This window comes from Urtica dioica, chromosome 8, assembly GCF_054948205.1.
Source record: "Urtica dioica subsp. dioica isolate 48M chromosome 8, U.dioica_male_clone48M_v1_H2, whole genome shotgun sequence".
In the NCBI taxonomy this organism is placed as follows: Eukaryota; Viridiplantae; Streptophyta; class Magnoliopsida; order Rosales; family Urticaceae; genus Urtica; species Urtica dioica.
In genome coordinates, this window is record NC_142763.1 from 2,435,804 (window position 1) to 2,450,221 (window position 14,418).

Below are 14,418 nucleotides of genomic sequence, written 5' to 3' on the forward strand. Positions count from 1 at the left end.
ACTATTTATTTACATAATTTCCAACAATTCCAACATCTTCTGTGACTCATCGTTTGATCTCCACCTGATAAAAATCGCGATTAACTCGGCGCATGAAACAAGGGCTCAAAATTACATGCACATAGTCCCACCAGTTGGGATCGGCACATTATGACTCGCGATTTTACGTTATTTGCTTTACATAACATCTTCCACTTGTTGTTGTCGCTGCATCAATTAGAGCTCGAGTTTGCCAACCCTTGTCTTGTAGTATATTTATAGACTCTTCATTGTCAGAAACTACAAAATTATGATAATATTTCATGTTATTAGACTAGAGTGCGGAGATTTTATTACTGCCTCTTGGAATGATTGAAGGATACGTAATTAGTTAAATTATAGAATATCGGCTGGAACAAGAAAAATCAATATCAATTCCATAACGAACAACTGTATCATAGAGAGTGGCTTCTAATCTTTCTTACTGATGTGAGATTAAATGAGTGACATGCTCATTTTTGTCATTTATTGGCCTGGCTCTGATTCTTTGTTTGAAAAAAAGTATCACTTTCCAAAAGAGAAAATTACAAAAATAAGTTTGTAACATGCGAAGTTCGTCTATAGAAATAGGCACAAGGGTCAACTAAGCGATAAGGTCAACAAATAATAATTAATAGTTTTCACTTGTGATAATGTTTTTTTTAGCTCCCCCACGTATATTACTATATATAATATATTTATTACTCGTCAAAGCAACCCTTTAATCAATCATAATTTATAATTTAAAGAGCCCATTAAATATATATATATATATATATATACAGTTCCACATTATTATATAACCAAAGTTTCGTAAATTTTAATTGGCTAGTTACCTAAATTTTTGTAATTTAAATCAATAGAAAAAATCATAAAATAAAAAAACTACAGAAATAATAACATCATCTACTCCTTTAAAAAAAAGTGCATTTAATTATTGAATCTTTAACTATGAATCTGTTCTGTATTGCTTCTCAAAAATCAAAACACACCTCGGAGTGCTATATATTAATTTCCACATAAAAAATTTAAATAAAAACGCTCCTATTATGTTCGTCTTCATATTTCTCATACCATCTCATCTAATTCGTCTTTTTATATTTAAACTAAACTGAGAGTAATCGAAAGTTTTGGATCTACACGAATAATTATATATTAATATCCCAAGCTAATTGGTCCGATCTCAAAAATATATTATATTTTTCTTTGTCCAATAATAAGAGGGAAACAAAAAAAATATGTCAAACACAGCAACAGTAATTATTATAATTTATGCTTTAAGAAAGGTATTGATCAAGAATGGAAAGGCCAACCCAATAGGCGATTCTTTCTAAGTCTATCTCCATGACTCTCCAACTCAAGAGAGATAAATAAATTGATCAGTTGAGACTTGAGAAACCTCAATTTCTTTATCATAATAAAATAAAATATAAAAAAAAAACCCACCCAATTTCCTTTCACACTCCCAAGAACAGGGACAAAAAATAATAATATAATATGGCCCTCGATGTATCAACTTATCCAGGTGTCAGTGATCTATACGTCACTACCTCCAATCATTTCGACGATTTCCACGCGCTCTGATAATCCTAGGATAATATTTTATTTTTCCGGTCCCCACTCTTTCTCCCAATTCCACCCAAAACCACCATCGTCTACAAGAACGACACGTGTACCAAACAGCAGATTTTGACAATCTCGTTTGATTCTCCTTTGCTGGTCAACAGGTCTCGGATTGATTTACACTGACAAGTGTAGCCTAGTTAGGGCGAGTGGTACCGGATTTATCACACTCGCGCGCGTGGGATCTCAACTCCCAAAACCACCAAGCGGTTTTAGGCGTCCAAATAGATCGCTCCATGTTTTTCCCAAATAAGAGGTATTCTGATTTGTCATACAAGACTTACTTAAGCTTTCCATATAAAGCATAATATTTATTGTTTTAATTATTGTTTTAATTAAAATTATACCTGTCATGGGTCCTTAAAAACAGCGAAAGGAAAGAGAAGAAAATTAAACATCAGAGCTTAAGTTTTTGTTCTCATGTCTTCAAGTTGATCTATATCTGTATATGCAGCCAAAAAAAAGGTAAGCTCTTATAAATTATTTTGACCTTATTTGTATGCTTGCTTGTTGAAGTTTCCCTTTGTGGATCTTATGTGATGAGTGACTTCTTCTATTTTTTTCGCTCGATCCAGCGGAGAAAAAACTAGGGTTTCGACGGAATAAGATCATTTAGCACTATGGGAAGAGGGAAGATTGTGATTCGAAGGATCGACAACTCGACGAGCAGACAAGTGACGTTTTCGAAGCGGAGAAACGGGTTGCTCAAGAAGGCCAAAGAGCTCTCTATCCTTTGTGATGCTGAGGTTGGTTTGATAATCTTCTCAAGTACCGGAAAGCTCTATGATTATTCAAGCACCAAGTAAGATTACTATTCCTCTCCTATAATATATGTTATTGCCTTTTTTTTTGTTGATGATGATTTGATATGTGATCTTTGTGTCAGAGTTTTTAGGATATATTTATTAGAATATTTGCTCTATCTCTTTCCCTGATTTACCTTCTTTTTGGGTGCACATGTTATGGACTGATATTGGACCTTCTATATTATTTGATTGATGCAATAACTTTCATAGTGATATATGAGAAATTCTGTGTTTGATTCATCTTATATGCTCAATTTAGTCATATTACAATCCATACAAATGTGTATAATTTTTTTCCTCCAAATAATAAGCCAAAAAAAATAGGAAATTCGAGTTGAATATTGTAACATGTGATTATATATGTACTTATTTCTGTATAATGTTGTATTAAGATAATTTTAAATAATTTTTTACCCTGTGAGTGAGTCAATGAATTTTGCAAAAGTGAGGAGGTCTAAAATCAGAAAAAGGAAATTAATATGTTTTTACAATAAAATGAAATTTACTATTAAAATTTAATCAAATATAAAATGAATTTGGTTATGGTAATGAGTACTAATTAGTGGTACCTCTTGTCTATTATGTACAGATGCCATCTCTTTTTTCGTATAATCTCCGTGTAGGTTCATAATTTCGTGTTTTCTGCTATACATCCAGTCATCGATGACTACATATAAATATAAATACTCAATATCTTGCATGCACATAATAGAACGTTCATATATGTGCATGTGACTGTTCATGATTCCTCTTCTAGCAATTCAAGCCTTCGGTGACCAAAAATTATTAGAACTCGTATTTGGATATATTTTTCATTATTTTCCTTCATAATTCAAGATAAATTATTTGGGTGGTGCAGTAAAAAATATAAAAGTAGAAAACTAAATGTATTTTTCATTGAGAAAATTAATGGCCAGTAGTTGTCTCCTTTCCCCTTTTTCATTTGCTTTGGTAACATATTATAATGTGGCCTATAGTCTTTTTGAAAATCTTTCTGCAAGATATATGAGGGATATTTTAAAACGATATTCAAGAATAAATTATTTTTGAAAAATAACACTTCTATGCTGATTATTCGTCATATCATATAAGTATAGTTGGCTCTTGATGTTTATATAGGACAGAATACACACACACACACACACACTCATTAGATCGATCTTGAGATAAATATATGTAACCAAGAATGCTTTTAGCTTGATTTTGTTTTCAATTTATATATAATTTATTTTAGAATATTAAGTAACATAATTGAAAGATTTAGCATATTATTAATACCCTGTAAGGCACTTGATTTACTCAAAATTTATCACTAGTTTATTTGGTTGCAGCCAATAGACATTGCACATGTAAAACCACCTTCCAGATCAGGAAAGTGCACTTTGTCAATGATGAAATTGCAATATAATCTTGTCTATCTAACATTATTGAGAATGTACGTTGCAGAGTCTCAAGAGTGCCTTGCCTAGAATCCTAAAAAGAGATCACACAAAAAAATTCTATTAATAATATTCAGTATTGAAATAATAGTCACATTTAGACTGAGATTTGATCTTTTGAGCGCCAGAAGTACAAAATAATTATTGAACATAAATTGATCAAGACAGCGAAGCCTCGTTTCTTAAAGAAGAAACACTTTTGTACTTATGAGCATGTCCTTTACCTGTCGAAAAAAAATTAGTCACTGACTGGTTTATTTATATAAAATAGTATAAAACTTCATGGCTATCCACTCCACGTCATCTTTTGTTAATGGAATAGTTTCTTTCCTTGTCAGCATGAAGTCTGTGATTGAGCGCTACAACAAAGCAAAAGACGATCGAAATCAATTGTTTAATCCAGCTTCTGAAGTGAAGGTACACTTTCAAACTGCATTAGTTTATGGAATAATAAGCTGATTAATTATCTCCGGTATTAGAGAACTTCAAATCAGGACTCTGAAAAATGTAACTACTCACAAGCATATAATATATGAAAATTGTTGAATCTTTACAGATTCAAATAGATAAATAAATAAGCACATGACGCTCACTTGCTTTATTTTTTGAGCATTCTGATGAAAAGTGGTACATATGTGATGCCAACTGGTTTATATGTTCTTGCATTTAATTTCCAGCATCAAACTATAAGTGAAAGGAAAAATGGTATGAAATAGCCAATTCAAACTATGACTTTTGCAAAATAGCCATAGTTTCATTAGGTATAGCAAAATAGTCAATTAAGAGTACTACGACTTTTAATCCTGCCTCGATTAATTTTAATCCAGTCTTCATAAAACTTACATTCTGTCTTTATAGTTCGTTGTGATTAAATTTAATCCAGCCTAGATTAATCTTACTTTGGCTAGTTTACTTATAGTTGACAAACTATGACTATTTTGCAAAAGTTTAAGTTCTATTTGACTATATAGCCGCTTGACCCTAAGTGAAATTATGTTTGTTGATTGAGCCTTGTTTGCATTTGCGGCATATGATTGTAGTATAGCTAACTAGCAAATAACATACATAATTTTTACTAAATAATCAAGATTTTGTTAATTTTGCAAAATAACCGTAAAAAAAATTAACAAGGTTCAAATCTATAAAATACCCTTCATTAAATATTTCAGCATTAAAAATAAAAAAACGAGTCATTAAATGAGTTGACCATGGTCACGTTTAATGCTCATTTATTCCTTAACTCTCTCTCTCTCTCTCTCTCTCTCTCTCTTCATTAACTATGATTTTGTCTCTCTGCTCCGATCTTTTCTCTTCACGTCGCCCTCGAACGCTCGTCATAGACTCCTAAATTTATTCAGGCTGCGTTTTTGTAACAAATTTATGGACACTAACACAAATAAAAAAAATACCGAAATTAACAGAAATTCACAACATATACCAAAATTAACGCAAATAAACACAAAAATAATAGTTTTCATAGAAGAGGATAGCGAAATAAATACAAATATATTGATCTGATTGCATAAACACAAGTATACAGACATTCACACAAACAAACAATAAATACACCGAAATTAACAGGAATTTATCGAAATTAATGCAAATAAACACAAAAATAATAATTTTCATAGAAGAGGATAACGAAATAAACAAAAATATATCGATCCGATTGCATAAACACAAATATAAGGATCAGGATAGTACCTATAGACCGACGGTTGATATTACAAGGGAGAGTGACGCCGGAGAAAAGCCTCCGGCAAGAGAAGATTTTCCTGGTCGAGCGGAGTGACCAGCGGCTACACTTATCGCAGCTCGTGAAGCTACCGGAAACACGGCCAGAAGCTATACGTTTAAAAAACAGAATGATTACGTCGGAGAATGGAAGAACGGCGTCATTTGCGATCAGATATGTATCAAGGACCTCGATATGCACTAGATTTGCATATGAGAGAGAGAGAGAATAAAAGGTCTCAATTTGATATGGTATTCATGATATGGTTGCGCTCATTTTACTAGGACAAATACGGGCTTTGGATGCGACTTTTGTCGCATCCAAAAGTCTAAAAGTCGCATTCAAAAATTAAAAAATAAATTTGAAAAAATCATTTTATTGTGAAGTTCGGTGACTTTTTAGGATGCGACAATTCGCATCCAATGATTGTTTAGATGCGACTAATCGCATACAAAAGTCGTCCGACGCCGATGGCTCAATTTGTCCTAGTGTCTTTAGTGAAATTGATATACATGGTTTTCACTTTCTCATGCTTGATCTTTGACTATTCAATATAATATATTATATATATGTATATAGATCTTAATTTAGCTTCTATGTCTCTCTTTATATATATATATATTTATATGCAACCGCTATATATAAAAGTAACTAATGTATATCTTATTTTACTTTATTTGTCTCTCTTTTTAAATGTATAATTACTATATATAAAAAGCAACAAAAGTAATTATGATAATTAATAAACCTCTTAAGTAAAAAAATAGAATCAACAATTAATAACACCAAATATTTAATCGACTAAAACAAAACTAAAACTAAAAACCGATTGAAATTATAAAAGGACAAAATAGGAATCCAAAATTTGAATTATTTGTCAATACATCATCAAAATTGACTATTTTATTTAAAATCTTAAAACGTTGGTTATTTCGCAATATCAACGTTTGAAGTGATTTAGTTCGTATAATTTTCTTTTCTTTTTTAATCAATTTTTTGGATGGAGTCTCTTTTATCATTGTGTTATATTTGGATGGAGTCTTTAGTACTGTGACTTAAGGTGACCTTATTTTTTAGGGTGAAATGATAACTGTGACTTTGTAAGGGTTTAGAACCCAAAAATAAGAGGAAAAAAATAAGAATCCGTTGTGTTTTTCTAAGCTTGTTGGAATATTGAGAAAAATAGTAGATTAACTTAAGTTTTATCCCTTTTAAATATCAAAAAGATTTTTGATTTTCTCAGACCCTATGTGGATTTTAATTGATAGGTAACATAATACGGAGATCAATGAACTCTGATATTGGAAAAAAGAACGGATTTGAAAACATGAATTGACCATATTACACTAAAATAATGTCACAAAGATCTTGCACTTGAGATGATGTTCAAAAAATTAATGGCAGTCAGAGCAAATGGGCATGGTTGCCAAATTTTCATGACAGATGTTAGATTGGAACTGAGTATTTTTTATGGCAGAATCACTCCTATTATTATCAATTAGTTTTAAGATAAGATGAGACATTGTCACATCATCAGAGCCCAACTAAGTCTAAACAAGCATCTCCTCCAATTATTTGGGATTCGACCGAAGATTATTAGTCCTTATTTTTTTTTTTAAGGCAACTTTGTTGCAGTGGGGATTGAACCCACGATCTCCACACAGGAGGTTGTATGGAATTACCACTAGGCTATCCTAGATAACACATTATTAGTCCTTATTAAAGAACTATCATCTCGAGGAAACGTACGTGTTAGTAATCTCACAACTGAAAAGCGAATGAGAACTAACTAGATATATATAAGATCATCTCTTTTAATTGTCAATCAGTTTATGATAGAACTCTCATGTTGTTTTTCTTCTTTTTTTTTTCTAACCAAAGACAAAGTACGCATTCTTTTATAAATTAGGATCGATGTCTAAGTAAAGTGGCATTGATCAGGGTAGGGTAGCATAGGAATCCATATCCTCTTTCCTATTTTTTTTCTCTTTTTTTTCGTCATTTTTGCTTCCCTGATCTTATTAAATATTCAGTAAGATAATGTATTATGTTCCTAAACAGCAAAGAAGAATGTGGCAGGTAAATGGTAATAACACAAGTGTGATTTACAATGTTCTTGGCTTTCTAGTTTTGGCAACGGGAAACAGAAACACTGAGGCAACAACTACAACAGCTGCAAGAATACCATAGGTATATATGTTAACTATATCACCACATCTTAATCCTTCTTAAAGCCAATTTTTTCCCCATCAATTTATTGCATAAGGAATATATACTAATAGTACAATGTCCCCATCAATATATATATACACTAATAGTACAATGTCTCCAAAATGTTCATTTTTTAGTGTGACTCTTCTATTTTGTCTAAACTCACTAATCTACTTAATAGTACATATAGATCAAAATAACTTAATCACGGAGCTTAAGAGACATAGAAGTCCAAATTTTTTTGGATAACGATTTTCCGAAATTCGTAACATACACATCACCATATGGTTATATGACTATAATCGGAATCCAGTTCTTTTTTTTACTTCCATCAAAGTCTTCTTATTAAAAAATGGTGACGCGGCTAAATAACCAATTTAAAATTATGAATTTCCAAAATAGTCAACATTAGTCATAATTTAGTGAAATAGTCAAAATGTGCAGTAATCTGGTTTCAAAAAAAATTTTAATCCAAGATTAATTTTTTTGAAAGTGATATATTATTTATAATAATCGTCAAAAAATTTAATCTTAGCTATCAAAAAAATTTTGAAAACGTAAATTTGACTATTTTGCTGAAAATTTGAAACTTTGACTATTTTGTTAATCAATAATTTTCAAATGACTATTTTGTACAATTTTTCCATTAAAAAATTGGTTGGCTTAATTATCTGCTCTTTGCAGACAGTTGATGGGGCAAGAACTCTTCGGCTTGAGCGTCGAAGATCTACATGGCCTGGAAAGCCAACTGGAAATGAGCTTGAAAACTGTTCGTACAAAGAAGGTTTGTAAAACCAGCTAGTATGATTTTTTTTTTTTTTTACTAATTTAAAAAATTATCCTTGAAATCATTCCCAAGCATTGTTGACCTTACACACTTCTTTTACCTGCAGGACCAAATATTAACCGATGAAATAAAGGAGCTGAATCAGAAGGTAGATAGAAAGGGCATTGTTGACCGATTTCCATTTGTAAACTCGTTGACTCAAACGGCCATATTAAATTGTATTCCAGGGAAATCTCATCCATCAGGAGAATATAGATTTGTATAAGAAAGTCGATGTCATCCGCAGAGAAAATGCCGAGCTGCATAAAAAGGTAAATTTTGCAAGCCCCGCCCGATCTTCTCTTGATTGCCCCGGTTTATGGGTTGATCGTGATCGTTGGATCAGGCTTACGGATCGAGCAACGGGAATCAAGAGAACGCGAGATCCGACCTCGCATTATCGTACGCAACCACCAACGGCCACGTGGCGGCCGATGAATCAATAGATTTCCAGCTAAGCCCTCCTCAACCCCAGCCAGAGCAACAGCCTCGGCCTCTGAGTATAAGAGCACCGGGAAATAAGGTGACACTCGGGTACGTATATAAATTGAACCCTTAATAACATGTGAGGTTAAGATGAGCAACCCTTAATAACATGTGAGGTTAAGATGAGCAACCCTTATGATCTTATAAATCCTAATTAACTTTTCTTTTTTTTTTTTTTTTTTTTGGGCTTGCTCTCAAAATAATAAGAGCATTTGATTACCTTTGGGATTACAACATGAGCGGGTATTCTTTGGAAGTCTAAATAAGATCCGCTTTGATTTATTTTTGTCCCCTAATGCTTTGGTTGGCGTTAATTATGTATTTGAGGGTGTGGCTTCAAATACCACAAATATAAAATTCTTCTTAATTTATAGTGAATTTTAAAAGTTCTATTCGTAATTTGTGTTTTAGTGTCCAATAAATTTGATTGTGCGTTTATGCTACATAATTTAAGGAATTAAATATATATAAAAAAATCTATTTAGTGATATATTTATCTTATATCTAAGATCCTAAGATATATTATAATAATCTTAGGGGTGAGTACTTGTAATATAATTAGTAACTGTCTCATTCTGTTAAAAACAAACAAAGAGCACAAAAACATGATCTTATAACATCTCTGACGAAGTATTTCCGAAGCTTCTTCATTTTGGGTCAGAATCAGATTCTAATTTTTAAACTGGATTATTGTTTGACATATATCGTTTACGCTCCAATATCATCTATGAGGTCAACTAGATCAACCTTAAAGTCAATTACAATAAGATGGGTGGTTAGTGATATAAGGATTGCTAAGTAAGTAATTTATGATGATGCGAGGATTTTACTTGGATGTTTAATGCTGCTGCTTATAAATATCTTGTCAATTTACCACAGATTACAGCTTCACTAGGGCAGAGAGATTATCATCCTGAGAAAATTTGAACTTCCTGCAAGATCTTGTACTTCAGCTGCAACAATATGAGGAACTCTCGGGTTACATATGATATGATGGTGATTTCTTTGTGCATTAGATGATAATTTAATCCCTCTCCATCTTGGCCGATTTAAATTACTGAAAAAATCTGAGCTTCTTGTGCATATATTCATTTCTTTATGTAAGAATAATCATTGTTGTCACTAAGTTTTTTCGTTGCTCACTCTCTAAATGTTGATTGAAATATACCAAATTTCTGAGCTTTTTTGTTGTGAGTAATTATCACCAATTTCCTTCTTTTTTTACATCCTAGTTTAAGTACCCTTGAAGTTTATGAAGTCTTTTACCTTTACCATAAGGTTAGTATGTGATGTAATAAACTAAAGGAATGTTGGAAAATAATTTTGGTGTTTATGGAAGGTCTTCAGAAAGTTGGAGGCTTTGATATAAACTAGAGAAGCATGAGAATACTTTGTAGAATGCAAAATTTTTTATTTTGACAAAATATAAGATTGTATTTATAGTTATACTATTCTGTAGAAATCTCTAGATACATATTTTAGAAAATTTTCATAATTAATGACACTCTAAGAAATATAAGACTATTCTAGAATTTTTTTACCTCTTAAAATCTAAAGACTCTACACAGATCAAAAAAATCTAGACAAAATAATGAGGCCAAATTAAAAGCCAAACTATAAATTAGAAAAAATATGTCCAAATACAATCACTCAAATCAAGTTTATATATCAACAAGGAATGTATTTGCCGTTTGTTGTCAATGATAAAAGTTTCGTACATTTTTATATGAAAACGATAAGACTGGGTGTTGAAATAATAAATTGATTTTGAGTTTATTAGTTTTGGGCCTTATGAGTTTTAAGCCCAAATATGTGTTGTAGTAGGTCCATATTCTAGAAGCCTATTCTAGATAAATCCATAGACTACTCTAGAAAATAAATATAAGATAGGAAACGTGGAGAAAACTCTAGAGAATTATTTCTAACCATTAGATTAAGTTTGTGGTGGCAAAATTCTATCCATTGATTTAGGAATGTCACTAGTATAAATAGGGATGATGTACTTGAGTTTCAATCAAGCAAAAATAAAAAGTTCTTCTTTCTACAAAGTTATACTCTACATCTCTACTTTATAACAAAGCCTCCAAAATTTCCAAACAATTTTCCTAAACACCCAAAGTATTTAAACACTTCCTCCTCCTACCCAAACTTCCTTCCAACACTGCGTTCATGAGAAAATTTCACACTTGACCATAAGAGGCAATACGTAATTGACATTTAAAACAAATTCGTCGATGGAAAATAGGAAAAAGTTTGATTCCGACTACGTGTCACAAAAACTACATAATCCGTACGGTAATTTAAGGGCTCTCAAATATCATTAAAATAAAGTAGCACAGATGGAAAAACCTTTACAAATGTTGAAGGATACTTGGATAATCTTAGAACACCAATAATCAAAAGTAGCATTTGATGTTTAAAATAAACCATGGAAGGGAATGGTGATTATAAATTTATAAAAAATACCTGAAAAAAAAGGAAAATTATGAATAGTGCGACATTTCCAAAATAATAATATTATTAAATCTTCCAAACAAAGTTAAATAAAGCTAAAAAAACCGTAAACAATAATTTTTTTAAAAAAGATTCTACAGAAAAAAAAATGATTGTGTAATCTTGAAAATTTTATTTATTCAATAAAAAGCTTATGCATTGCAATTAGTTTCAAAAAAAATTATACTACATACAATTTCCACAAAAAAAAATAAATAAATAAATAAAAAATGGCTTATGGGGTAACGAAGGACCTACCCAAGAGCAAGGCGCACGCTTATTTTAAGCCCTATTTTTATAAGAACATAGTTTGTTTAATTGGAATTTGAGTAGATTTTTAATCATGTAATTATAGCGGATAACGCGTCCCAAAAAAATTATTTCAATTGGCCCCCTATAAATCTCAAAGGTGGCATGCTGATGTCCGTACTAATTTTGTATAAATAGATTAATTAATACGCACATCCCCTCCATTTTTAAAAAATAATTCCATTTATCAAGACTATTTGTCTAAAGGCGGACTATAATATCAGATAGGTTTAGTTCTTCAAAGCTTAACTTTAAGCATGCAAGGGGTAGTAATTAACAATTAAGTAAACGTAGAGGTTTAGTATTATAATACTCACTAAACAAGTACTTTTTTTTTTTTGCCAGAAAAAACAAGTATATATTTTCTGGTTCTTGTTCACATGGCACGGCAACTCCGGATATCCATTGTATGTGTGTATTTTTGTATAATAAGTGAATGAAGTATCACCATTTATATATACGTACACACATATAATATATATATATATATATATATATATATATATATATATATATATATTTCATCTCAAGAGTACTCAAGACTGGCATAGATTAAAAGACTGGCAGAGAAATATCATATTTAATTGGGAAAATAACACATTTATACCATGTGTTTTAGTGGAATGTCGAGTTTAACCATCGGTTTTCAAAAATGTCGAGTTCATACCCTCTGTTTAACTAAAATGACGAAATTATACCCTGAAATAGACAACAGTGTCACAAATATTTTTTTTATTGACGTTTCATTGACGTTGACTATAATATTTATAATATAAACACCAATTATCTTTATTCATTCGCGCCATATATGTAATTTATTTAAAAACTAAAAAATAAACAACAGTCTCTTAATCGTGAAGAACACAGAAAGAAGCAAAGGGGTAAACATCGATAGTTGATGGTCATCAAAATCGCATATTCGAACAGAGAATCCAAGATTTAGAGTTACAATTCGAACACGGAATGAAGTCATTTCTTAGGCGGTTTGAGTTTTATTATTTAATTTCAATTTAAGGCTATTTTTATTTCAAAATTGAGAATTTGGAAATTAGGGTACTGATTTAGATTTGATTCGGTTTTTCTTATATAAGAGTTAATATCAATGAAAGGGAGATTTGTGACGCTGTTATTCATTTCAGGGTATAATTTCGTCATTTTAGTTAAACAGATGGTATGAACTCGACATTTTTGAAAACTGAGGGTTAAACTCGACATTTCACTAAAACACAGGGTATAAATGTGTTATTTTCCCTATTTAATTAGGCCGTACAAAATACTACTCCTGAAGCTTCAAAATATCATGTACATTGTTTAAAATATGTATATATTATATATATATATATCATGGACATTAGTTCTAGGGCTACGCTATATGAAATATATGAATTGAATTAGGACATATATGAAATTAAGTAAAATAATAAATAAATAATGCAATCCAGTCACACAAACGCATACGGCACAAGAGATAACCCCCTATGGATATCGAACGAAGAGAAATAAAAAAACGAACATGGAAACAAAAATACTACAGTCGTTAATCATTTCAGAAGAAGAAGGAAAAAAAAAACTCACTGATATCGCTGCTACAAGGGCTGAATCTAGGATGAATCGATCATCGTGGAATTAGGTAGAATGAGCGCACTGATATGGGCGGAACTAATAAAGTGAAATTCGATAAAAAAAAAAACGATGAGTATTAAGAATAATGAGAGAGAGAGAGAGAGAGAGAGAGAGAGAGAGGAAGAAGAAAAAGAAGAAGAAGAAGAAGAAGAAGAAGGCTTTTAACTTTATGGAAACTTTGAATTGGCGCCAGTAGTTCTACGCGATCAGTTCTATTATATTCCATTTGCAGTTGAATATCCTTAAACATTGGAAATGGGAAGAATTGTACTATTTATATGTAGTAATAGACTACTTTGAAGCTCATTTTTAATGTCTTGCCAAACGGATACCCAAATTTGATATTTAAAGGCTATTTCATTTTGAAATAAATAATTAATTACTTTCCCAAACATTAAAAGTCATAGAACGCGATTTTAGCATTCAAACCCATGTTTTATTGTAAAATCTTCTCTTAATGAGTGGAGCTTAAGACACTATTTTTACTATAAATTTCAAAATCCACTATCTTTCATGTGCAATTTCCATGCAATTTTCACACCAAAATGAAAAATTACAAGAATAATATTTTCAAACACTAGTTTGTGTTAAATATTTTAAAATAGTGTTTTTTCAAACTCTAAATAGTTATTTTTGAAAGATTTTTCTTAGAAATAAAATTGTAAATAATAAAAATAATTAAAAAAGAGTCTAAAATAATAATAATAAAATTTATAAACATAAAAAAAAATAGTTTACAACTTTAAAAATGCTGATAAAAACTTTTAAACATGTTATGTTTGGTAGAAATTTCATTTAAAAAATACACTATACCATGTAATTTTTTCTTAATAATTTTTTTTTAAAACA

At 30.9% G+C, this 14,418-nt stretch overlaps 1 protein-coding gene across 2 annotated transcripts; it reads left to right on the forward strand.

The window, feature by feature from the left end:
• The first annotated feature begins 1,960 nt into the window (after window positions 1–1,960).
• On the forward strand, window positions 1,961–10,477 carry LOC149387193 (MADS-box transcription factor 23-like). Of its 2 annotated transcripts, none has more exons than XM_089623198.1 (9): window positions 1,961–2,106; window positions 2,217–2,443; window positions 4,225–4,303; window positions 7,750–7,811; window positions 8,517–8,616; window positions 8,726–8,767; window positions 8,847–8,930; window positions 9,005–9,192; window positions 10,024–10,477. In XM_089623198.1, exons 2-9 carry the CDS (start codon window positions 2,262–2,264, stop codon window positions 10,037–10,039), a joined length of 753 nt encoding a protein of 250 aa, XP_089479324.1. In that variant the 5' UTR covers window positions 1,961–2,106; window positions 2,217–2,261; the 3' UTR covers window positions 10,040–10,477. The 2 variants fall into 2 exon arrangements, with proteins under 2 accessions (XP_089479324.1, XP_089479323.1); XM_089623197.1 differs by having other exon boundaries at window positions 9,005–9,181.
• The last annotated feature ends 3,941 nt before the right edge of the window (window positions 10,478–14,418 follow it).